Below are 24631 nucleotides of genomic sequence, written 5' to 3' on the forward strand. Positions count from 1 at the left end.
TGCGTGGTCACAACTCACAATTCTGTACAAAATGTTCGCTTTTTAAAGCTCCGATGTAAAAATCAAACAATCCAGCGGCAATTTTTTAAGTGCAATGCAGGGTCTTTCATGTCATCATTTGCAATGCTTGAACTCGTTCACATTTCAACAAAGTTTAATACAGATGACTTGGGATTTAAGTCTTTTTTCATTATCTGTCATTCTATGTAGGGACAGATTTCACTTTTTGGTCATCTTGCTCCTTGTCTTTGCTCTTCTTCCATTTGTTCTTCTTGTGCTTGTGTTTGTGGCTCTTTTCCAATTCCGTTTCATTTCCAATGTGTTTCTTCTGCTTCTTCTGTTTCTTCTGCTTCTTGTCCTTCTTCTTCTTTTTTTTCTTGTTCTTTTTCTTGCTGTCTTGCCTCTCTCCTGAGCTGGCACTGCTCCTGTGGCCTCCAGTCTGACTCTCAGAAGGGCTTTGGCTACGGCTGCGCCTAACACTGGGACTGCTTTGCCTTTGACTTCGCCTTGCTTCAGGCCGGTCACCTGCAGCAGGTGCTGCTGTATCCTCTTTCACCTTATCAACAGCCTTTTCCTTTGGGTCGTCATGAGTTTTCCCTGCCGCTTCCTCACCTTTTGCAGATACCTTACTCTCACTTTCATTGCAGTCTGGTACAAATGCAGCCTCATCAGTGTCTCGCGTTCGATCAGAAGAGAGCGGCGAGGAGCTGCTTACCTGAGGCTTAGGCTGGGCAACACTTTTATTGTTTTGTCCAGTCACGTTCTCTTTCTCATGTTTTACATCTGGCGATTCCTCTCTCCAAGGTGCCTTATTACCACCTGGCTCTTTCTCTTCATTGCTCTTTACTTCTGGTACGTGCTTCTCTTTCTCTTCTCCTGCGTTTATATCTAGAGGTTTGGGTTCCTCCAATGTGCGCTTGGAATCGTGAGCAGCTTTGTGATCAGACTGCTGCTGCTCAGGCGGAGGGCTGCAGCTGCTCCTGTTGGCGTCTCCAGTGCACTTTTCGGACAGCTCTGCTCGTTCGTCTCTCGGCTTACTCTCCTGGACTGACGTAGATTCTCTGTTTTGAGAAGGGGACTCTCTTCCCCTTGCTAATTCACTCTTTTCATCTCTACGCTTGGAACTAGAATAATCTCTGTTGCCATCACGGTCAGAATTTTTGTCTTGCTTAGGAGTAAAGTCTTTAGCAGCGGATCCATGGCCAGTATCAGGCTTCTCTGAAAATCTGCGGTCTTTGGAAGATTGGGAAATACTTTGTCCATCTCCTTGCTCGGTTGCACGTTCTGAGGGGTCGTCTTCTTGCTGAACACTGCTCTTTCTCTTCTCAGAGGTGTCTTTGTCTGACAAAGAATGATCCCGGTCTTTGGTTTTTCCTTTTTCATTTGACATTGAACTTTTTGAACTTTTTGCGTCATGCTGGGAGCTTTCATAACTCACCTCTTTTGTAGTTTTCTGTCTTTCCTTCAAAGGCTCCGTCTCTTTCTCACTCTGTTTTACAGGGTTTGGTGGCTTAGCACTTGCATTTTGTATAACATTAGCAGGTTTTCCTACGGTTGCGGGCACCTGGGTAGATTGAATGTCTTCCTCTTCAGACTCAAAGTCATCCTTCTCCCACTTTGACTGAGGGACCTGGATCATAATAAGGATGTCTTTCTCAGGGGCTGTGATATCATTATTATACTCCTCCATGGTCTTAATGACAGTTTGTTTTGTGTCTGGCTTTTCTTCAGTCTTTCTAATGGGGCTTCCTCCAGTAGAACTAGTGCTAAGAGGAAAAAAGCTGACATTAATCGTGGGTGAGATATACGCACCGCCATCTTTTGTAACAGTTTAGAAAACGGCTTGTGTTTCCATTCTAAATCTTGCGTATTTTTTCAAAAGATGTTCAATTAAGGGAACAGACGAGAGAAAGGATAAGTCCACTAGCTAAGACTACGAGCAATCAATTAATTTAGTACCTTCCTACTCTACATTTAATTAACAAAGACACGAGATTATCAGATTGGGGACTGCCTGACCTGGTAATTCCTTCATGTCCTGCTTCTACCAATGGTAGATAAATTAGCTATACATTCTTGTTTCGACATCTAAGCAAGCAATGAGGGAGAGGTATACACAACCACAGTTTTATTCCCATGTCCCAGTGTTCTTCTTCAGAAAAAATGTACCTTTTAAAAACTGTTTAGAATATCAAGACACTATCTTAAGTCTCCAGTGACGTCTTAAATGGTTTGAGTTTGCGCTGTCCGGCTTCTTTAGATGCTGAAATGTACGTAATAACAGCTTCACACTAGATTCACTCTTTCAAAGAAGTTGGCACTGAGCTGGAAGCAGTGTAGCTGTGTCAACACGGCACTGTGCTCAAAGCTCAAATCAGTACAAGATATTGGCAACCAAGCTGCTATTTCTGCAAGGTATCGTTTCATCTCACCCTGACAAAAGTAGATCATTACAGCACCTTGCAATTTTTCAAAGGCAACATATTGCATGGTAGAGACATGTCTGTTATCCTTGCCTTTAGCAGTAAGCTGGATCTGAAGGAAGACCTCGAGGGGACTCCTCAGAGAGTCAACATATAATGAATAAGAAGGGGGGAAAAAAGTCCCAGAAGTAAGGGTGAAAGACGTCATCAATGAATTAACCTTATGAGCTGTCTGGGCAGTACAGACTGCTTGTTTTCTTTCACAAAATTTGATTCTGACCCAAGTACAGCTTAGCAGGAAAGATCACAGATTATTCACTCATTTAGCACAGATTTAGCTGTTCCTTTCATTAGTCACCATACAGACTTTTACATTTGTTTGCAGGGGGGAGGGAGGAAAGAAAGAATAGGAAAAGAAAAGATGAGGTACCTGGTGCAATGTACCAGAGTTGCACTAGATCCATCAGCTGCCGTTCCTTTGCTTCTTACTTTTCCCTTTGCTTTTTCTTGCTTAACTTTGCTGCTGTTCGGCTCAGCTTTCTCACCAGGTTCTTCTGCAGGTAGCACATTTTCTCCACTCACAACCTTTTTGCCAGTTTCTTGGTTCAGTTTAATCTTTTTGGCGGGGTTGTTAAGAAAAGCAGGTTTATCCTCTTCTGGAGTTTGCTCTCCTTTTTCACCATCAGGCTCAGTCTTCCCCTTTGGTGGTCTTTTCGAGTCAGCAGCTTCTGGCTTAGAGGCCTTTAGGGAAGTCGCTTCATGTTCTTCAGCAACCTTTTCATCTACTTTTCGTTTTCTTTGTTCAGGTTTTACATCAGAGGAGTTGCTTTTTTCAGCAGGTGTTTTTGACTTGCCCTCTTTGTTGGAGGACTTCTCCGACTTGGTTTCTTTTCGATGGTCTTTCTTTGCCGTTTCCTCGTTGGCTGCTCTGGTTTCTGGGTGATCTTTTGTAACTTTGGGGTGAGCTTTCCGTGGGGAACCAAGAGCCTTCTCAGCCTTTTGAGAGGAAGAGGTTTTAACACTGTCTGTCTTTGGCAACTCCTCCTTCACTTTTTTCACAGCAGGTTCCATTCGAGGAGATTCTTCACAATTGGTGTCCACCTCCTCTTGGGAAGCTTTAGCTGGTTTTATTATGCTGTCGTTCTTAGGCAGAACAGCCGCTTCTGCTTTCCGCTTTGTCTTGTCAATTTTTGCTTTTGGCTTCTCCTCTTTTTTCGCCTTTGCAGATACTGGTTTGAAAGCAAGAGAATCTGCTTCCATAGGCTCATCTCTCACAGGGGTGGCATCGTCTCTTCTTGGGAGCATGAACAGAAAGTCCTTTTTAACATCTGCTGCTGGAACTGGCTCTTTGGCTTTCCTCGCACCTTCTAACAACTCAGCTTTGGGAAAGCCTTCATTCTCATCCCCTTTTCTTCTCTTCTGGGGGTTTTTATCTTTATTTCCTTTGCCATCCCCCAGTGGATGTTCCCCCTCCTTCTCTTTGCATTTTGTAGCATCTCGGATGTCATGGCGCTCTCTTCCAGAAGGTTTTTCAGGGTAATTTCCAGCTGCATTACGATTTCTGTGGCTCTGCCCACCAGGATAATCCTCCCTACGTCCCCAAGCCTGTGGCAAATTCTCTCGTCTGGTCCCAGGCGGACCAAACCTATCTGGAGAAAAGTTGCCCCTGTTTACTGGAGGTGGAGGTTGAGGGCCAACAGCAAAGCTCTTGTGAAACTTTTCATACCATTCTCTAGAGTTCCTTTCCCATTCTCTGTATCTTTCCTTTTCAAATGGATCTCTCAAGTCAACAGATCTGCCATAGCAAGCTTTCATATCATGTGGAGGAACTTCTCTGTATCTGTTAAAATACTCCCTTCCTCCTTCCCCTCGAGGTACGGTCCGTGTAGTGGGAGAGTGGCCTCTAAACACTGGAGACCTTGATCGTGAACGGTATCTTCTTAGCCTTGAATGGTGATAACCCCGTGACCTTGACCTAGAACGATATTTATGACTCTTCCTTTTGCCTCTTCTTGAATACCGTGGGGATCGTGAGCAGGAACGAGAATGGGAACGACTAAAGGATCGAGAGTAGGAGCGAGAGCGGGAAGAACCTGATCTTGACTTGGAGTAGGTGCATGAACTTCTCGAGTAAGATGAAGCACTATAGGGAGACTTGGACCTTAAAAAAAACACAAAACACAAAAAAAGTGAAGTTAACTCAAAACAGTCGCTCTCCCCAGTTTTTTTTCCTCCCAAATTTGGTTTGGGTTTCTTTTCCTCTCCACAGGCTAATGCCAAAGCTTCTTTCAGCTGCTGACATACTGCTACTGCAAACTGAAGAACTTGATCGTATGTAAAAGTTTCTGCTTACGAGACAGAACAGCTGCTGCATTGTTAGTGTACCAACATACAGGAAGGGGAAGCCTATTTCCACCCACTTCTGGCCTCTACTGGTACATGAACGCACACATTTTTCACTACTCAACAACTACCTGCAGTGCAAATCATTTTTGTTGCAGTAAGATGCAAAAAGTGCAAGTCTTAATGGCTAGAGTGCAGTATCAAACACCAAGAAAACACGATTTAGCCTGAAGACGGCAAAGCTCCATTTTAAAATGCCAGCTTAGTCTCTTCATCTTCACTACTGGTTTGGCAATTTGTACAGGATGCAAAAGACTTGTACTGCAATCTTACACCCAGGACTATTTACTCCTGTCGCTGCTGATCCCTTGACTCATCCAATCCATCTGACGATGGAGAGGTGGAGGCGAACTCCTCCTGATTCTTCTAGACAACCCGCTTCTCCATTACGGACGTGTAAAGCAGTTACCTGGAAAACAAACGCCTACGCTCCTTTTGAATCTTTTTATATTCCATCAGTTCTTTACCAAAATCCTTTGTAAGCTCATCACATTTGGACTTTTTCTTCTCCCTGTTAAAAGAAGTTTGACCTTTCTTACAAGGATAGTTTGACCTTTCTTACAAAAAGACATCAAGAAAGAAACCCTGGCCGATAGGAGAAAATGTCTACTGCATGCAAATGCAAAAGGTGAACATCCTAGTTAAGCAAAGCCAGTTTAGAATGCCTAGAAGTTTCAGGGAAAGCTTTAGAATGACATTTGTCTGGGTTTACTTTTGCATGGAGCCAAATACTTACTCCTCTTTAGGTCTCTGTTGTTCTCTGTAAAACTCCTCCCTAGGTAAAGGAGGTGCTTGTGTCGTTGGGATGGTATTTGAAGGAGCCGTTGGTCCTGCTGCTGGTACCCAAGCTGGCGACCTGTTGGCAGGAGCGGGGGGATATCCTGGAGGGGGGGCAGTGCACCCAGCAGCTGGAGGCTGACCAGGGGGAAACTGAGGAGGCAACTGGGGCGGTGGTACCCGCGGTGGGAGAGGAAGGGCATGGGGTGGTGGAGGATGCAAGGGAGGTGGAGGCACAGGCACAAAGATGGCGATTGATGGTGGCAGTGCTGGGGCCTGAGTCCTTTGGGTACGTTCGCTAGGCGGGCGTCCTCGATTTGAACTTCTAAAGAAACCCAAAAACATGTGTCACTGTTTGTTACACTCTGCCCCCATTTTAAAGAGGAAGGCGAAGGAAGCGGGAGCACGGTGGCGAGCACTTCTTGTTCTCAACTTAAGCATTTCTCTCCCTGCTGTCTGTTCATTTGAGACTGCCCTCATTTCTTGATCCTCAGACTCGCCTTCCACATCCCCAGCCCCAGCGGTTCCCTCAGTCTTCTCTCCTTATACTCAGCTTTGCGCCTGTGGATGGAGGCTGCCCGTGCTTAAAAGAGACTCCCATCTCCCCTGGGCCAAGTGCCCACCGCTCCTCTGCCACTCCTTGATATGGTCAATACTTCACACTTCTGATCTTCAAAGCACTGCACAAATATTAACTCATCTTCTCTCAAACTTCTTTTAACTTCTTCCACATAAGCCTCCTATGTTGTTGCCTCATGAGGATGTGTTTGGCCTGCTTTTGTCCCCAAATTGTTATTTTCTCGCTTACTGAATTTGAGATTTTAGACAATCTGTGGGATGGATCCTGGGGTTTGTTTTTATTTATCTTTAGCATAGTATGAACACAATGCCCCCTTACAATCTATCTATAACAAATATGTACCAAAAGGAAGGACTAACTTGACACTGCAATAATAGAGAAAACAGACTCCTCTCTCTCTCTCCAACTGAGAGAAAGCAGCTTGGCTATTTGAGAGGACTGAATTGAAGACATTCAAAATTTTTATAAAATAACACAACACAGCGTTGACTATCCAATGCTTTGCTCACTCAGTATCAACTAAGTTGGTAAAAAAGAACGTTGGAGGCTGATTTCTATGGGGAAATCAATTTCTCCAGCCCTATTCAGCCAGTGATCAGAAGGGTGGCTTTCCACCTCACCCTTTAATGATATTTCAATTTTATATGTAATTATGGTTTCCAGCCAATTCAAATGAAGCCATTTAAAAACGAATTACCACTTGTATTCTCCACAACTATCTGTGCACACTTATTTCATTCTAAATCAGCTTTAAGCTACTAAATTATTATTTGCTGTATAAGCTACGTGTTATGGTCTCGTTTAACGGGTTACAAGTAGGAATATATTGAATTTCTGTAGCATACTTACAGCTCCCAGCCTGGTCTGCCAGCTGCTGAGCGAACTGCGCTGGCTCTCCTGGGATGACCTTTTGGCGTGGAGAGAGGAAAAAGAAAAAAATCCCATTCAGTTGATCTGAAGATAAGTTTTGAAAAGAACTTCTCAAGTTATAGTTGCTTACCAGTTGTGTGTATTGAGTGTCCTTGGGGGCCCAGAAGACTTGGTAACGCTGGTTGTCTTACTACAGGAACCCGACAGCCCTTGTGAATAAATGCAAACAGTTGGAAAAGAAGCTCTGCTAAAATACAAGCAGCACTGCATATGTTGAAATAAAATTTACCTTCTCTTCCACCAAACTGCCGATTGACTGAAAGGAAGATTCAGAAAGCCCAGCAGCACTCACCAGCGCAGCAGGAGGTAGAACAGTACCGGCATCACTACAAAAGAACCCAAATTTTTATTATTCAAACAGTGTTTTGAAGTGCTACTTGAAATACAAAGTCCCAAGTGAGAAAAGGCTGACTATAGTAAATGGGGAAAAAAATGAAAAAATAATCTTCTCCAGATGTACAAATGGGAAGTTGGCCGATTCCAAATGAAGCACTGACGAGAAGTCTGTTTGGACTAGTGGCATTTAAGGAGAAATAGAACAGAATAGACTAGACTATTTCAGTTGGAAGGGACCCACAACGATCATCTGCTCTGACTGCCTGACCAATTCAGGGCTGACCAAGTTAAAGCATGGGATTAAGGGCATTGTCCAAATCCCTCTCCAACACTGACAGGCTTGGGGCATCGACCACCTCTCCAGGAAGCCCGTTCCAGGGTTTGAACAACCTCTCGGTAAAGAAATGCTTCCTCATGTCCAGTCTAAGCCTCCCCTGGCGCAGCTTGGAACCATTCCCACACGTCCTATCACTGCATCCCACCGAGAAGAGATCAGCACCTCCCTCTCCACGTCCCCTCCGCAGGAAGCTGCAGAGAGCAATGAGGTGGCCCCTCCGCCTCCTCTTCTCCAAACTGGACAAAGGCAGAGTCCTCAGCCGCTCCTCAGAGGACATTCCTCCCAGCCCTTTCACCAGCTCTGTTGCCCTCCTCTCGACGCACTCAAGGACCTTCACCTCCTTCTTCAGTTGTGGGGCCCAGAACTGCACACCGTGTTCAAGGGGAGGCCGCAGCAACGCTGAATACAGCAGGATAATGACCTCTTTTCACTGGCTGCTTCCCCTGCCTTTGATGCATCCCAGGATGCAGTTTGCCCTCTTGGCTGCCAGGGCTCACCGGAAAAATATTTTAGTAAGCTGGCTGCACATAAAAGGATTGGAGTACGTATAGCCCAGACACTGACTCTCAGTTGTGGAAGATGCAAGAACTGAAATTCTCTTGGGAAACGTTTATGTGCTGGCTCAGTGGCTGCCTTAGAGGTTCTTTTGACTTGTGACCTTTGTAGTCAATGGTGCAGCTGCGCCTGACAGTCTTCTGGACAGAGTGGCTCTTTGCATTCCAGGCATAAAAGTGAAAGGACAGAAGCCCTCAACAACAGTACAGATTTTCCATGTATTTTCCTACCGCTTCACTGGGTTGCCTACTAGGACTTTGTTGGTAAATGTTTGTAAAGACTTCAAATTTACAGTGTTTCAATGTTTATTATCCAAATCTGCGTGCGGTGCTGACTACACGGCATTACTGAGAATGACTCTGACTTATAATACTGATGATAGAAATACTGTAGAAAAAAGTGATGTGAAACACCTGGTCAGTTTTACCTCTCATTGGGCTTTTTTGCTTTTCAGGAAACGATTATTTCCTCAGTACTAAAGAGAAATGAATGCACTCCAGAAGCTCTGACATAACCAAATGCTTACTTTAGGAATTGCTAGCCGCTTAAACTCAAAGGGCTCCTGGGGGAAAAAAGTTCCTCTTTCAGGGTCAACGCGTACTGAATGACTTGTAAGAGAAGCAAACCAAAATACTTTGGAGAAAATTCTTGCATGAGGCACGCTTCCAAATTATTCAAGTGTCCTCATTCAAAGTAAAACCCAAACCCAGAACGGCCACAGTTCTCTGGAACTGTCACTAATGCTATAGAAATCGCTAGCTGAGAAGCTCAGGAGAAACAATCTAACTTCAGCACCTTGGTGCCTTTTATATTCGTGTTGATCTACAGATTTCCTTACCGAAAAGGTCCACCTGGCTTTTCAGCAGGGGCCAACGATGACAGAGCAGCAACAGAAGGAGAAGCCAGAGAAGCCAGTGGACTCATGAGCGGATCCCGCTGGCTGGAAATTGTTGGCCAGAGCAGAGGCTGCAGGTTGCGGGCTGTTGTTTGCCTCAGGAGTGGTGGTGGAGGTGGTGGCGGTGGCGGCTGCTGCTGCTGTTGCTGCTGAACCTGCTTATGGAGCCCTTTTGCGTAGCCAGTCCCATTTCTGAAGTTGTTCACAGCCTAGAGGCAGGAAAGCATTTACAAAAAGTTAATACGAAACTTCAGTAGACAGACGAAGAAAAGCCTGCACGGAGTAAAACTCCTTGTGTATTCCTGTAAATGCTATCAGTCCTAAAATGAATCAACATACAGATGTATGGATACATCACACTGAACACTGATATTCATGACTTGCAACTCAGAGCAGCCGTATTTAAAGTACTCCAGCGTTGGCACTGAATTTGAAAGTGAGACAAGCCTGTTAAACAAAAGGGTGACCTGAATTTGCCAGATTGTCTCTAAAGAGTTGTAAGCTTCTGTAACAACAGATAACGTATTTGAAAAGTAAATTGAGCCTTACTCCATTTAGCCTTGCTTAAGGAGAGGTAAATGAATATCTTCTTCCCTTTCAGCTTTTGAAAAATAGACTTTTCCTTGCCAACAGTTTACGTGAAAGTCATCGTGTTACCTGGCGTAGGGACTTGTTGGCGACTAAAGCGTCAGGAGAAACGTCTGTTTGATGGCATGTTGGGCATCTGTGTTCCTCAGAGTCCAGTAACGCTGTTCTAATACCTGTGAATCATCAGAATCATCAAAACAGCTTTTAGCCAAACTAAGGAGTATTTTTGGGCTCTAATCAATTCTAAACACAAGTGTGTGGTTAATGGGTGAATATGGTCTTGAATTGAGAGCACGGAGCGATCAATGTTCAACAGTGTAAAAAATTTCCAGTCTGCAGCAAATAACTATACGGTTTGATACTGCACTCATGCAACACCTGAAGATGTACAGGAGGTTGTGCCTTGATGTTCCGACTGATCTTCTTTCCGCTGGCTAGTACAGTGAGAAGTCACTAACCTCAAGGTTAATGAAGAAAACACATTTCAACACATTAGGAGGTTTGAGTTCTGAAGGTTTTAACCAACCCTCCGGTGGAGAAGGCGGCGGATTAAATGCCTGACTATCCGTTTGTTGCAGACCACACCAAATCACCAGAGCTGGCTATATAATTTTGTATGAGAGAAAGGGCTGTGGACAAATAAATGCAGTCACTATCTAATTCTGGAATCTCCTGCACAATTACGCACTCTTCTCATACTCGTCCTTCCATATTGTGCTGGTCTGGGCGGGGACAGAGTTAATTTTCTTCATAGTAGCTAGTGGGGGGCTATGGTTTGGATTTGTGCTGGAAACAGGGTTGGTAACACGGGGATGGTTTCCTTATGGCTGAGCGGTGCTTCCACAGAGTCAAGGCCTTTTCTGCTTCTCACACCGCCCCACCAGCAAGGAGGCCGGGGGGGCAGAAGAAGTGTGAAGGAGACACAGCCGGGACAGCTGACCCCAGCTGAGCCAAGGGCTATCCCACACCGTATGGCGTCATGCGCAGCATATAGAGCTGGGGGAAGAAGAAGGAAGGGGGGGATGCTGGGAGTGATGGCGTTTGTCTTCCCAGGTAACGGTTACGCGTGATGGAGCCCTGCTGTCCTGGGGATGGCTGAACTCCTCCCTGCCCATGGGAAGGAGGGAATGAATTCCTTGTGTTGCTTTGCTTGTGCGCGCGGCTTTTGCTTCACCTGTTAAACTGTCTTTATCTCAACCCACCAGCTTTCTCGCTTTTACCCTTCCGATTCTCTCCCCATCCCACTGCGAGGGAGCGAGCGAGCGGCTGGGTGGTGCTTAGTTGCCGGCTGGAGTTAAACCACGACACGCGTGTAAAGAGATTTAATGAGATACATAAAAAGGGGAAAAAGCTTTCTGCCTTTTTTTTTCCTTTCTACAAGGAGAGTCCTTTCCTAGTCAGGCCATACTTCAGTCTTACATCGAACTGGTGACAAAGTAATGCCGTTATCTCCTATGTCTGCTTTCAGAAGATCAGTTTGATGTTGGGGATTAACAAACCTGGGAGTAACACTTACATTCGTCACAGTAACTGTTTCTACAGCAGGGAATAACCACGGCATCAGTCATTGTATCTTTACAAAGGAGACACAGCAGCTCCTCTGGAACGGGATCATGGGAGGAGGAGGGGGAGGACGGCTCCTCGGGTAAAAAGGGTGGCTTTTCCTTCTTGCCTCTGGCATAAGCTTCCCTGGAGGCGGGGGGGGGAAGGAAAAAGAAAAAAGTGAAAGACGAGGAAAGGAAAACTTTTCCAAGCGTAGGATTTTATCAAAGGAAGACAAGAGATGGAATTCTCCTCGCTCCACACTAGCCTTTGAAGACGTAGGCATCTCGTTTAAACTGCTTTTCTATAGCCACAAGACCAGAAGAGGGAGGGGGGAACAATTTTCCTTCTGCAGAACTCTCCCATTCATTGGATCAACTAAGAAATTGGCTCCGACTACAACAATAATGTTTTGACAGCTAGAAATCGGGTGCAAGGAATCCCACCTCTCCTTTGCCAGGGGGTAAAGGTAAATTGCAGGCTCAGGATGAAGTGAGTCTCCGAGTAATTCCATTTTATAAATAAGGGCAGTCTATGTTCCAGCTTCTACAAAAGGAGATCCACGACAGAAAAGCAGAAGTGCTACCAAGTGCATTTCGTAACAGCCCCTCTTGTCAGCCCACGGCTGGATTTTCTGAGTTCAGAGCAACAGGGAAACTTCAGCCTGTTTCACACGTGAGCTTGGATAAAAGTCAGAGGGGGAGGAAATCTCAGTCCAACGGCGATGGGTTACATTTTGCAAGAAGCCTTTGAAACATAAACCAGCAGCAAAACGAGCTTTCAGAGAGAACAACTCCCACTGTCAACACTACTGAAATGTTTTGCAGAAATAGAGATTCTTAGCACAGCACTAGTTTAACCAGCTTCCAGGGCCATGAGCAGTAGGGCCACCCTATTTTAATCTTAGAAAGTATCACAGATTTTAAGGTTCAGATACAACGACAATGCTTCCTCCCCCGCAATTACAGAGGCTGGCCGATTTGGTCGCGTGGCCACTCAGACATTTACGCACAGTTTCTCTCATTCGCTTTTGGGTCGGTCCAATGAATTCCCTACTTACGCATTAATAGCTGGTATGGCATACTTCCCAGTGCTGGTTAGCATAGCACCCTTTGTATTGGGATCTTTCACCTCTATCAGGAAACTCCGTGGAATTCCCGTGCTCCTTTTAATTCTGGGAACAGACTCAACATTTTTGCCCTGTTAAGAGAAGAAAGGCAAACATAGCTCATCTTAAGACCCACACTTAAAATGACATGTCCATGATTATTCTAAGCAGCAAAAGCCTTTAATCCTCTCCTTTTCCTTAACAGAAGGTTGCTTGACTAAAATACTTATTTTCCTAAATGAATATAGCCAGGGTGTTCCAAGGCTTGAGCAGTGTTTTGAACGCCGTCGACACTCTTGGGCTTAACTTCAGGTTCCTTAAGGGTGAAATATCCCTTAGCCTGCCCTCCGCTCAGAAGAGATACCAACCCGCTCCTCCTCCAAAGCGCAATTCCCAGGGCGAGCTCAGTTCAGTGCTCTGAACCAGGCACTGAGGAACTGTATATGAAGGTTCAGTTCATACCTCACGCATATACAATGTTAAATGGCATGCATACTCACCCAGAGGCTTGTGTCATTAAAACAGGCAAATATTCAGCGGGTGGGGTCAACAGAAAGGAGCTTAGGTTTATATGAAATACTAAAAACTGTGAACTGTTGTTAAAAAGAGTTAAAACCAGAAACATTTCCAATGATATTGGAATATCTAAAAATATGCATGGAAGTTCACAGAGAACAATCTATGGACATATTGAATGTCTATGACCTGGAAAAAATAAAAGTTTACATTTACAACTCCAGGTTTCCCTTGAATTTTGAAGGGCTTTGCAACATTGCCATACAACCTCTATATTTCACCCCCAGAGAAACAATTCCAAAGATGAGCAGTCATGTAGTTGTTAGGTAACTGCCAAGGTAAAAAAATGAACCCCCAAGTAACACCAGAAGTCCCCCTCAACCTTACCCCATTTGTTGGGCAGTTCTTTATATAGTGGCCAGGTTGTCCGCAACGGAAGCAGGTATATGATGGTGGAAGCAGACCCAAGGGTTTCTTCGTGTAACTAAAAGGTTTTTGGGAAAAAGAAAAAGCTATGCGTGCGTCTCTCTTGTTAAAACAAACATCTCTATGATTTTTCCATCATCTTCAAAGAACAGATTGGACGTTATCAACACTTACTTGATTGGATGATACTCATGGCAGGACTGTGTCATCATAGCCTTGATTTTATCTTCTTCAGAGGCATTGGCCTCAGCCAGATTGGCAGTCTGTTCAACAGGCAATACACACATTAGAAACACATTTCAGCCCACACGGCCAAAGACACCACCACTCCCCCGATCCTGCAAAGAGCAGCACAGCGCGGGCTGAGGCTGCATGAAAACAGCCGCTGACAGAAAACAGAGCCGTGCTGAAGATGCTCTGGGGAGTCCTTAGGCCACGGCAGGGGGTTTATGGGCCTGGGAACCTACTTGAAAAGAGCCTTCTTGGGCACTCCAAACCTTGGGCTCTCTTTGTACCTCACACAAAGACTCCTGTAACCAATCCAATGTGCTTCCAAGTGGACTGAAGCTCTGTGTAGGAAAAATCATACTATCCAGCACTTTTAAACGGATTTTTAAGCCCCAGACTATTTGAAGCAGAAGATAGCCACTGGACGTTTAATTGAGAAAGATGCAGGCAAGTACCATTATTTACATTTCGCAGCAGTAAAAGGACACACAAGAGTCGGGGAAGTGGGTCTTGCTGGCTGAAATTCAGCTTCAGACACAGAAGCATTAAAAGGAATCAAGCTTTTGATAATCCCTCAGCAAGACAAAAGATTCTTGTCAGTGGAAATTTGACCACGATGTGCTGTAGGCAGTCCCAGCTGCACGTTCCCCCCCGCTACCCTCTTCATATTCAGCGATTTAACTGCAGCAAGCAAAACCTGCCGGTTTTTCCAGTTGACTGTGTCCTTTTAACATACAAATCGTAATAGAAACCTTATCCAGAATTACTGAAGGTAGCTGATTTTTTTTTAAGTCGTGTTTGTTCCAATGTTTTTATTACACACCAGCCCAGATACAAGCAGGGCCTGAGGGAGTGACTGTAAATGATCTGGACCTTCAGGCACTGATCATGCAGGTCAACCACTCCTGCTTTTGTTTTTAGATGCATTCACTCCCAAAAGCAACCAGCCAGGTTCAACATTCTCTTAAATGGTTGTTTCATATACACAGCTTTTTCTCCACAGTCACATAATGCAGATCGACATCTATGAAATCATTAACGTTTACAGAAAACTTTACAGATACTTGACTCGTTTGTTTGAACCCAAACGGTTCACAAAACACACCCAAAACCCACAAAACCTTACTAGGAACAGACCAAAATTCAAACATAGCATTTCATACATGGGAATAATAAAACAGAAACCTGCTAACACATTGCCTCCATGCTAAGCCAGTCTGCACTGAAGAGGTCAGAGCAAGTAACAGTTTTGAGCTGCTTTATGCTATGTTCCTGTATTTTTCTGAAATACTTAAATTTTCTCAAAAGCTTCAATGTGTGCCCTACTTGCACAGGTTTTCACATTTCAGAGTAAAACTTCACAGGAGTTTACAGAACCAAGGACACGTTCAGAGACAGCACCAATGGAGACCAATTTCTTTTGGTGGCTGCCTTCCAAAGAAATTTATGTTTCCTTCCCCCCAGTGTACACAATTTAATTTCTGCAGGAAGAGAGGGAAGAAGTTACCCGTGGGGAGAGATTTCTCTTTCTCGGCAATGAACTCCAGCCTTTATTTTCAGAAGAAAGAACCAGCTCCTCTGCATTAAGCCCTGCCTTCTCTAATCTTTGTAACTTTGCAGACTAGGAATTCAATTGGCTAGCACTACGCCTGTCACAAAGGGCCATCACTAGTGCTTTCCCCGACAAAGTGACACCTGGCTGAGCAAAACCAGCAAGCAGCTCCATAGCAAAACAGGGCGTTACAACCGTTTCAGAAGGGCACATCTGCTAATATGCCACACATGCGCATCGGCATGTTCCTCTCGACAGTTAGGTACACTGACACAATTTACACAGTCTGCATTCAAACAAATTAGACCGTGGTGTCCACTTGAGATACGCTACAACTGATGAAATTGTGCAGCATCCACAGAATGCATCTAGAACTATAAGGACTAGAAATTCAAAAATAGCCATGCAATTGTCCGTGTTCCAGAAGCGCTTCTATTTTGGCTGTTGCAAACCCCCTTGAAATGGCCATAACTTACAGCCAATTAAATTCTTCTGTAAAAAGTGTGTTAGTTTCCAACGCAAAATTAACAAAACATAGGAAAAACGGTAAACAGCTTCCGAAGTGCTGCTGCTTTGTGTCTTGCAGATGAGTAATACTGCAACATTATGTTGAGGCTGAGAAGGTACTCCCCTTCGATCTTCCCAAATGGGCAGCTCCTCTTTACAGGATAGTACCAAAATATACACACGTTTTAAAGTTAAAATAAAAACTTTAAATTGCTAAGAATTAAATTAAAGTTGTGTTCACATTACAACAGTCATCCAGCTACAGATCACGGTATAGGACTGAAAAATATGAAGCTAACACTTTTTTTTTTAAGTATTTGACAAGAATATGTACATACCTTAGCAAGCTGGCCCAGAGAAATAGATGCGGAAGAGTCATCAATCTGTTCACAAAAAATGAAACACAGATTCAAGTTCTACAATCAAAACACAGCAATAGTTAACCTCTGCTGTAGCCTGAGAGCCTGCGCTATGTCCTCTGAGTGTCACTCAAAGAGGCATTTCTAACCTAGTGCAATCTGTATCTGCTCAAAACAAAGTCCAAGCCTATGACAGCTTAAGAGTGCCTATGTGGTTCATGAGAAGAAACTAAAAGAACCAAACCCGCTTGCGATCAACTCGCTGCTCCAGAATATCTCAGAGAAGGACCCCTGTCCAATGTTCACAACTGCTTAAAATCTGAAAGGGTAAGGAAGCTGTCAATTGTCAGCTCAAAAGGACTTAAAAAAATACTTGAGTTTGTTTGAGAAGGAAGCATCACGACAGGAGACTTCTTTTCAGTGTAGTTTGTAAATTAAGCAGTTAACGTCTCGTCGTTTAGAAATGCACACGGTTTGGGTTTATGGACACAGTACAGTTGCCCGTCAAAATAAAGCACGGGCGTATATGCCCTGAAACATGAACTCTGCCCCTCCTGTCCACCAGTTTAAGAATATTCACCGTCCCCCACCAAACCCAAATAAGAACACCAATCCAAAACATCAGCCATACAAGTAACCACCACTTTGTCTAGACAAAAATCAACTGCTCAAATTATTGAAATAAAGGTGACCGAGAGCTTGGCCAAACTAAAAATTCAGCCAGGAAGGATCACAGTTGTGCCTGACGGTGCTAAAACAACGGCCATGACTCTCTGCATTTCTGCAGCCTCGAAGGACAAACACCAACTAGAGATCCTTGCTGTTACTGAAACAGTAATCGAAGTCAAAAAGGATCCACTTTCCTGCTTTGGGCGTAGTAACATTAGGGCAAGAGCGCCAATGTGGAAGTGGAGAATGATAGCTAACATAAGACAAGACAATGAAGAAATATTCAAAGTGTAAGCTTTTGTGCATGCTTTTTAAAAAAACTCTTAACTCATTTCAATTTTGCTGCTTTACTCTTCAACAACAATTGGCAAGCTTTCCAGTGCTTTATTCCCGAAAGAAACAAAAAGCACACGACAAGCTGTACAAACATACATCTTGCCAGCTCTAGGCAGCCAGATGGAGAACACGGCACCACGTTCAGCTGTGCAAACCCTGAACCTACATGATCGAAAACCGATCACGCGTCCTCTGTACAACACAAAGTCATTCAGGAAATGTTCTAGCAGACTCAGTACGAAATACAACGCATTACTGGGCACAAATACCAACGTTCACATCAGAGCTGTGCAAATAATGGCATTACTCAGTTTTTACTATGCCCAATCAAAGACATTGTATTTACAACATATGCTATGTTGTACTGGAAAAGATATTAAGTTCATGTTTGGAAAACTACTACAAAACTGCATTGTTTAGAATTAAGGGCAGTGTGTAGAAAAAAGCGTGAGATTGTGTTTTACATACCGCTCTTGATGTGCCACTCGCTGGCTCAGTTCGACTTCTTCTAGAAGAAGAAATAAAGGTGATCAGAACTTCAAATAAAGCACTTGTACCCAACGTAAAGTAGTGAAAACCGGTTATAAAACCTGAATATCAAAACATTATGTCCCGATAGTCTCGTACATGTGGAAATTTATTCATATACACAAACTGTTCTCCCTTGGTACATGCAGTGCAACTAAAAAAAAATCCCCAAATCACGTTTCTACTTTGTCACAAATTACTCTAAGGCTTACAGGTATAGAACACAGCAGTGCAAGAGCAAGCCCTCAGGTATTTTGTCTCTGCTATGGAAGTATCAAAAATACAAAGTCTGTACTACAGGTCTGTGTTCTTCCATAATCAGCCATCAAAACACGAAGGTCACTTTAGCCAATCTGGGTGCCCCCAGCGTTACAAATAGGCACCAGATACAGCACTTCAGTTTCTAAGAAAGAACAGGGACAGTCTAGACACTTTGAAGTGCAAGTGCACGTACGTTAAAAAAATCAGCCGTCGGACAAAGAAATACCAAAACCGTCAGCAGCAGAGTCTTTAGAACAGGGTTTCTTTGTGGAAGCCCAAGCCCTGTGCTCAGATATCTGCCATATTTAGCTATGAAAGTGCCAAAATATTAAATGTGTTACGTATGCTATATTGACTCAAAATAGTAATAGAAAGGTCACCTGAAAGCAGTTCCTGGGGCTTTGTGCGACTTAGGAGTCCTGCGACAAAAGAAAAAGGTCTTGATTGCCAGAATTTGCATTAAGATAATCTTGAAAATGTTACAATAGTTTAGGAAATATTTATTACATTTGAAAACTCGCTGAGATTCCACACACTCATTGATCTGTCCCTGCATGCTACTCATCATGGATCAGACATGCAACCGCTGATAGCGTTAGCAAACAATTCATACGTCCTCCAAAGTGTGCCATGAGCAGAGGCAATTCAAAGGCTGCAGTGGAATTTAGGTACAAATAGAGAGGGCCATTCTTTCCTCATCCCCACATGCAGGCATTTATTTGGTCTTTGATGCTAGCAGCATCTCTCCTCTCCTTTCAGGGCAGCATTACAATACCAGGAGAGGGTGCCATCCAACCCGAAACGGAGGATGCATTGACAAGACGGCGCTAAGCATACGCGTTGAAATTAACCCCCAACACAAGGCCCTGTTTATAAGCACAACGCTGTGGCGTCCAGAATTACCAGGCAGCGCCTGAAAGCACTGTAACAACCACGGCAGTAATACGCCCAAAGTTTACATGCAGAGCCACATAAATTCAGGGGTTTTTGCTTGCAAAGGCTTCCTGGGTCCCAGGATGCTCCTGTACTGTTGGTTCAAGACACGCTGTAACTCATCAGTTTATTTACTGAGAACCAACATTAGAAAGACGTGGCAGAACCCCAAGCTAATAATAGCAACTAATTGTGGTGGAGAGGCGTATCTTTAAGTAGGCTGGCAAAGAGGACCCTCCAAACAATGCCAGTGGAGCTAATATAGAACTGGACTGCATGAATACATAAATGACAGCAATAATCCTGTAGTCGGGATTGCATTCGAAGGGCTGTCATTTTAATCAATATGCCCGGTTCTCTGTCCTCCGTAAATCTTAGGAATACAGAACTAAAACCTGGGGCACCGGTATCACCTTAGGGTAAAAACAGACTTAGAAGGATAACTAGTAACATTTGGTACCGTGCTAAACGGCTTACTGAGTTTCAAGTTTGGAAAGGATTATCCATTCCTTCATCGTACTCGCACAAAAGGCAATATACTTTAGGATATTGTTGTTTTTCTCTTGCCTGAAACGGACATTGTCTTTAGGAAACTACTAAGAATCACTTCTGAATGGAACTTCTTGTTTGCATGGTTCGCCAGCTGGCAACCCTTGGTCTGTCCTCTAGAGCTAGCGTGCAAAAGCCCCAGATTTGGGGGGTAAGAAGAGCTGCCATATCCCTCCCCCCCCCTCCCCCAAATGCAAGGAAGAGTCAAACCCTGAGAAGCAGAATCTTCGGAGATGGGAACAAATTACAAGTTTACACTACAATGCCTATCTGTCTGTACTATAAAAGCCATCAAAGCAAACACATAGAGTAAGGAATCTCTCCGTGTAGAGGAAACAGGATCCACAACTTGGCTCTCAGAAGAATCAACCCCAAGAACAAACCCAATGAAACCATCTTAAAAGTTACCACCGTTGGAGGTTAAACCCCATGGCCCAGCAGGTCTGAAAAGGTAAGTCTGCTTTGGGACAGATAGATTAAAATTTACCCCATTACAACAAAAACTAACAGCAGCTTTCACAAGAAAGATCCAATCGGAATGCCTCTGTAAACTACGAGCAATAAAAAAGTTAACACACTGAAACCCCCAACAAAGAATGCAATGCTTTACGGATACTTACATCACGTATGGTTTGCTGGCAGCTTTAACTCCTGCAACAGGGATTCTTCGAACGATGACCGAGGAGTTCTTAGGAATGAGGGCGTTATCATCGGTGTATTCTGCAAACAACATAAATACAGACAAAAACATTAGTCACTTCCCAAGAATGTATATTAATAGCTAATTACACAGCACTTCAGAGAACCCCCTCACAGATGTCAAAGCAAAATTTGATGTGTAACATCGCGCTTTTATCATCTCAACACACTAACAGTACAGTTCAAGAAATCTTCAGGTCTGATAATCAAACACAAGCAGCACCATCTTGTTCATTTTTTTAAAATAGTTGGAATGCCAACAGCAAAATGGTCCCAAGGGTCACTAAAGGAGGCTCTGCTAATGCATGAGGTTCTTTCCTGACCTAGCTGAAGTGGCTTTTGCTTCTGTTGGGCTCCAAACCCAGGAGGTCTTTGAAGAAAAACAAACAGCAGCAAAGTCTCACCTGCATAAACCAGATTCTGAAGCCTGACCAGCTTGCCCTGCAGCAAAACAGGCACTGCGCTAAAGCCTGGAAACTCTGCGCCATTGCTTCAGTAGCCGTTCACTAAAAACGCTTCAGCTACGCTGCTGGTGCTCAGGACGGACAGAACACAGAAGAGAGCCTGCCCTCGCTGCCTATTTCTTGGAGCTTCATCCATCAACAGCCACACTTCTCAGCTGCTCGTTACACTGAAATGGAAACGGGGCTGGCAGTTCTAGAATTTGGATCACAGAAATGTTGGGTGGGTTTTGAGCTTGCTTTCACAAGCAGGGCAGAATGGGCTCCAACGCGGTATCTCCCCTCTTCAGCTACTCATCTCGTTTGAATGAACCAAAGGAATGTGAATACTTTCCATTCACTTTTTGCAGAGCAGAGAGACTCAAAGGAAATTCCTTAGGAAGGCAGCCTCGGAAAGCCTCTCGAAAACAGCGTGTGCCTGAAGCTACCCATGCTCTGCCTTGGCTCACACCATGTCAGTCTGCTGAAGAGGAGGAAAGCCGCCTGACCTTTACACAAGGCCCCAACAAAAAACCACCTGCCTGAGACACTTGGACTGAGACAGCTTAAAATGCAAAGATCTCTCCATGAGAATGGTTTTGATATTGCACTTCCACAAGCTGGAGATGACTAAATATGTTAAAGCACTCTCAGCAGCCATTCCCTGTAATCTGCCTACAGTTTTCAATATCAAAAGCCCTTACCTTCACAGACTAAATCAGGACGATGGTCTGAAAACCAAAGATGCTGCATACCCAGCCAAGCTCTGTCAGGGTGGTTTTGCTCAGTGATCACATACAAAATAGGAATATTTCACAATTTACGCTCCATTTTTCAGTGTCTTAGTCCTAGAAAGGACTACCATTGACAAAACCAGAAGCTTTTCCAGAAGGCCCATATCCTGAAACCAACCCCTAGAGCTCTTCGCAAAAGGAAAATCTAACCATTGCACAGCCCCCTGTCAAGAAAGGCCTGCCCTGGGATGTTTCGATGGAGCAGGACCTCCGACAGTACTGAGGCCCAGACAAAGAACGGGGAGCTCATGCCAGCTGCACTTCTCGAAGCCCCAAGCTTCAAGGTTTTGAGCTGCTGAACGAAGCCGTGCAGAATATTCTTCCTGCTCCAGATCACAAACCACCGGATTTCGATTTCAGAGATACGTGATAAGCAACAGTGGCTCCACAAAAAGGCAGGGGTTTGCTACGCCTGTGCCCAACTGAGGACTGTGGGGGTTCTGCAGAAGATTGCAAGCGGCAGCACCTCTCCTAGAAAGAGACTGTATATATGAGGACAGCAACCAATGCTTTGATTCACAAATCATGCAAGCCTGCAGCGGTCAATTTGAACACGCACAACGGGTGTATGACGCAGAAAGAGGAATAAGACCTCTTTTAGTATCTTGTGACAATTCATTGACCGTTAGAGGAGAAGCATTGACATCTGCCTTCTGAAGCGACTATCCTTGCATGTATCTGGAGAGAGACAGGTACGTGCTTGTTTTCAATCCACTTGTGAAGTGCACACTGAAGAGAGCTCCAGCCATCTAATGACAGACTGCTATAAAAATGAATTCACCTTCCAAGTCAATCAGTCCACATTTAAATGGATCACCTGAGGAGTGACAATAGCTTGGTGAAGTAAAGGCTTTATTTGTGTAGGACACTTATCATGGCCCATATTGGTATTTGGTGCTTGAAGGCTCCTACTGGCTCAGCCACCAGTCAGAGAATTTGTGGAAGAGTGTTTGCATACAGCAGAGGACATTGCTGAGCTCGTTGTGGGAAGGGACCTGGGGCCAGTTGGCTTTCATACATTTATTTTTCCTTTGCCTCAATTAATTGAATGCATTTTGGTGAGGAAATTTTGTTAAAGGTGAAGTCAAACCACGTAGACTAAAAAGTTAATTTTTTTTTTTTTTTTTTTAATCGGAAAGGACTAAAGCTAAAAAACGTGTCTAAAACACAGCCCTGAAGGTAGCTGTCAGGACAGCGACGACAAAACAACAGCTCTGTCGGGCCCCCAGCACAAGTCACAGCTACCGACTGTGGCCGAATCCCGTTATCGCGTCCCACCCCGTGCCCACCACCCCCACCCACCTTCTTGGGTCTGGGCGTTGGAGATCTGCAGGTCACAGTTGGCCGCCTTCAGCTTCTCGCGGCCCATGATCTGGCGCTTCAGGTCGCACAGGGAGATGTGGAGCCCATTGAAGGTGACTGTATCGTAGTTCAGCTTGGAAAAGAACTTATAGTGGATGCACGACATGGTCGGTGCCTGCTCCGCGACGACGTCTACCGCAGCAGACGGCGTCGCAGCCTCCGCGCCAGGACAGGGCCTGCGGCAGCTCGGGGAAGGGCCCACGGAGGGGGCCAGGCAAGCAGCACGGGCTGGGCTCAAGGCCGCTCAGAGGCCACAGCGCTCCACCACGGCCAGGCCCCCTGGCCTCAGGCAGACTCGGCTGATGGAGGCCGAGTGGTGGACTCCATCCCGGCGGTGCTGCAAGGCCCCGGCCCTCGCCCCTGCAACGCCCCTGCCCACAGCCCTCAGCGATGGAGCTGGGCTGCGGCGGCGGCTCCCGCCCGCTCCTCCTCGCAGTCCAAGTGGGCGAGTGGACGACGGGGAGAGGCCCCCACGGCCCCGGCTCAGCCTCCGCTCCCTCTCCGCACGCAGCGCACCTCGGCCCAACCGCTCACTATGGCAACTCGGGTGCCCCTGCCCCAGCGTTCCGCCGAGGGGTTTCCCGGCCAACAACCGCAGGGGCTGCCGTCAGCGTGTCACCGCGCACACATAATGGCGCACGCACAACGGCACACCGCACCCACCGCCCCGCGCCTCACGTGGCCGCTGGTGCCCCTGCTGTCCCCCCAGCCTGTCACCGCCCGCTGTCCTGCCCCGCTTTGGGCCTGCGGTGTCCCCCTGTCACCCCCTGGGCCTTCACCACCCAGCGTCACCTCCCGCCAGCCCCTGGCCTGTGGTGCCTCTCCCAACAGCCCTGGGCCTGCGGTGTCCTGTCGCCCCCTGGGCCTGCGGTGTCCCTCCTGTCACCCCCAGGCTGTCACCACCTGCTGTCCCCTCCTGTCAGCAGCCAGCCAGGGCAAGACAGCCGGGGGGAGATGCAGCGGCCTTTGCCGGCTGGCGCTCGGCTGCCCGCGCCGCAGGGCCAGTGAAGGGAGGGGACATCTCAGGGTGTCGGAGTGTATTTGGGTGCATTTATGGGAAGTTCAGTCAAAGAAGCCCACGACCATTTCTATTTCTTGCCATCAACCAAGGTACTTCCCCACTGTGGCACGTCCACGGTTGCCTGAACTCTGGGGAGGAGGACTAAAAAGCAAAGAAGGAACCATGAGCGATAGGAGCTGCCCCAGGACAATATTTCTTGCTTTCTCAGTCCTCGCCGCTGCTGCTGCAACAGCCCTAGCGCATGACATCATGCCTTGCCTTACCAGGTCTCGTTCTGCTGACTAATATACTACAGCTTGCAGACGGTTCTGGCCCAACTGGCTATTCCTTTCTCTTCACGTAAATATAATATAAAAGACCTGTTATAGTCTGGTGGGGCTAACGAGGGAGCTTCCACGACGGCTTGGTTTAGATCTCTAAATGCCTTTTGGGTTTCTGGAGTCAGGAAACCCTTTTGATTTCAGTGCTGTCCTCTATAGCCAAGGGATGCTTAGTTTTGCTACTTGTGTCTCTTTGTTTTTCCTGTCACCAGTGATTTGGAAGCCTAGGCTTTAATATGGTAGCCTTGCTTATAAGCCTGGGGTGGAATATGGATTATACGCATTCATTCCATAATTGGGCCATCGCCACACTCCAAACGACAGCAGCAGAGGCAAATAAGCCCGACTGTTGGATAGGCACTAAAAGCCTATCCTCTACCCCAAATCTACTCTCCTGGGTACCCGTCCCATTGAATTCTCAGTGGTACAAGGACAGGCCTCTACGTTACGAATTTTCACTGAAGAAAGGAAGCACAGCACCCTTCCGCCAAGAAGGGTTTGTCACCGGTCTGAAAGGAGACCCCTGGGTATGCTTGGAGAGCAAACCTATGGACAAGCTGACTCACTCTGTAGGGGCTGGGAACTGGGAATGCCAATAAGCCGTAAAATTCATAGAATGGAGGGACATGGACAATTCAGATCTTATGACCATACGGA

At 45.6% G+C, this 24631-nt stretch overlaps 1 protein-coding gene across 1 annotated transcript; it reads right to left on the reverse strand.

Annotated features, from left to right (window-relative positions):
- Nucleotides 1-202: 202 nt before the first annotated feature.
- LOC309603379 (E3 ubiquitin-protein ligase RBBP6-like) lies at nucleotides 203-22739 on the reverse strand (the record flags this gene model as incomplete). The annotated part of the gene is made up of 18 exons (XM_082338243.1): nucleotides 203-1766; nucleotides 2854-4584; nucleotides 5236-5337; nucleotides 5563-5928; nucleotides 7033-7090; nucleotides 7184-7262; nucleotides 7343-7439; nucleotides 9180-9445; nucleotides 9894-9997; nucleotides 11341-11513; nucleotides 12427-12566; nucleotides 13378-13474; nucleotides 13591-13679; nucleotides 16042-16086; nucleotides 17536-17572; nucleotides 18237-18275; nucleotides 19959-20058; nucleotides 22574-22739. The coding sequence occupies 18 exons, from the start codon at nucleotides 22737-22739 to the stop codon at nucleotides 203-205; spliced, it is 5253 nt and encodes a 1750-aa protein (XP_082194369.1).
- Nucleotides 22740-24631: the final 1892 nt, after the last annotated feature.

Source organism: Platalea leucorodia, assembly GCF_965183815.1.
Source record: "Platalea leucorodia genome assembly, contig: HAP1_HAP1_SCAFFOLD_66, whole genome shotgun sequence".
NCBI lineage: Eukaryota > Metazoa > Chordata > Aves > Pelecaniformes > Threskiornithidae > Platalea > Platalea leucorodia.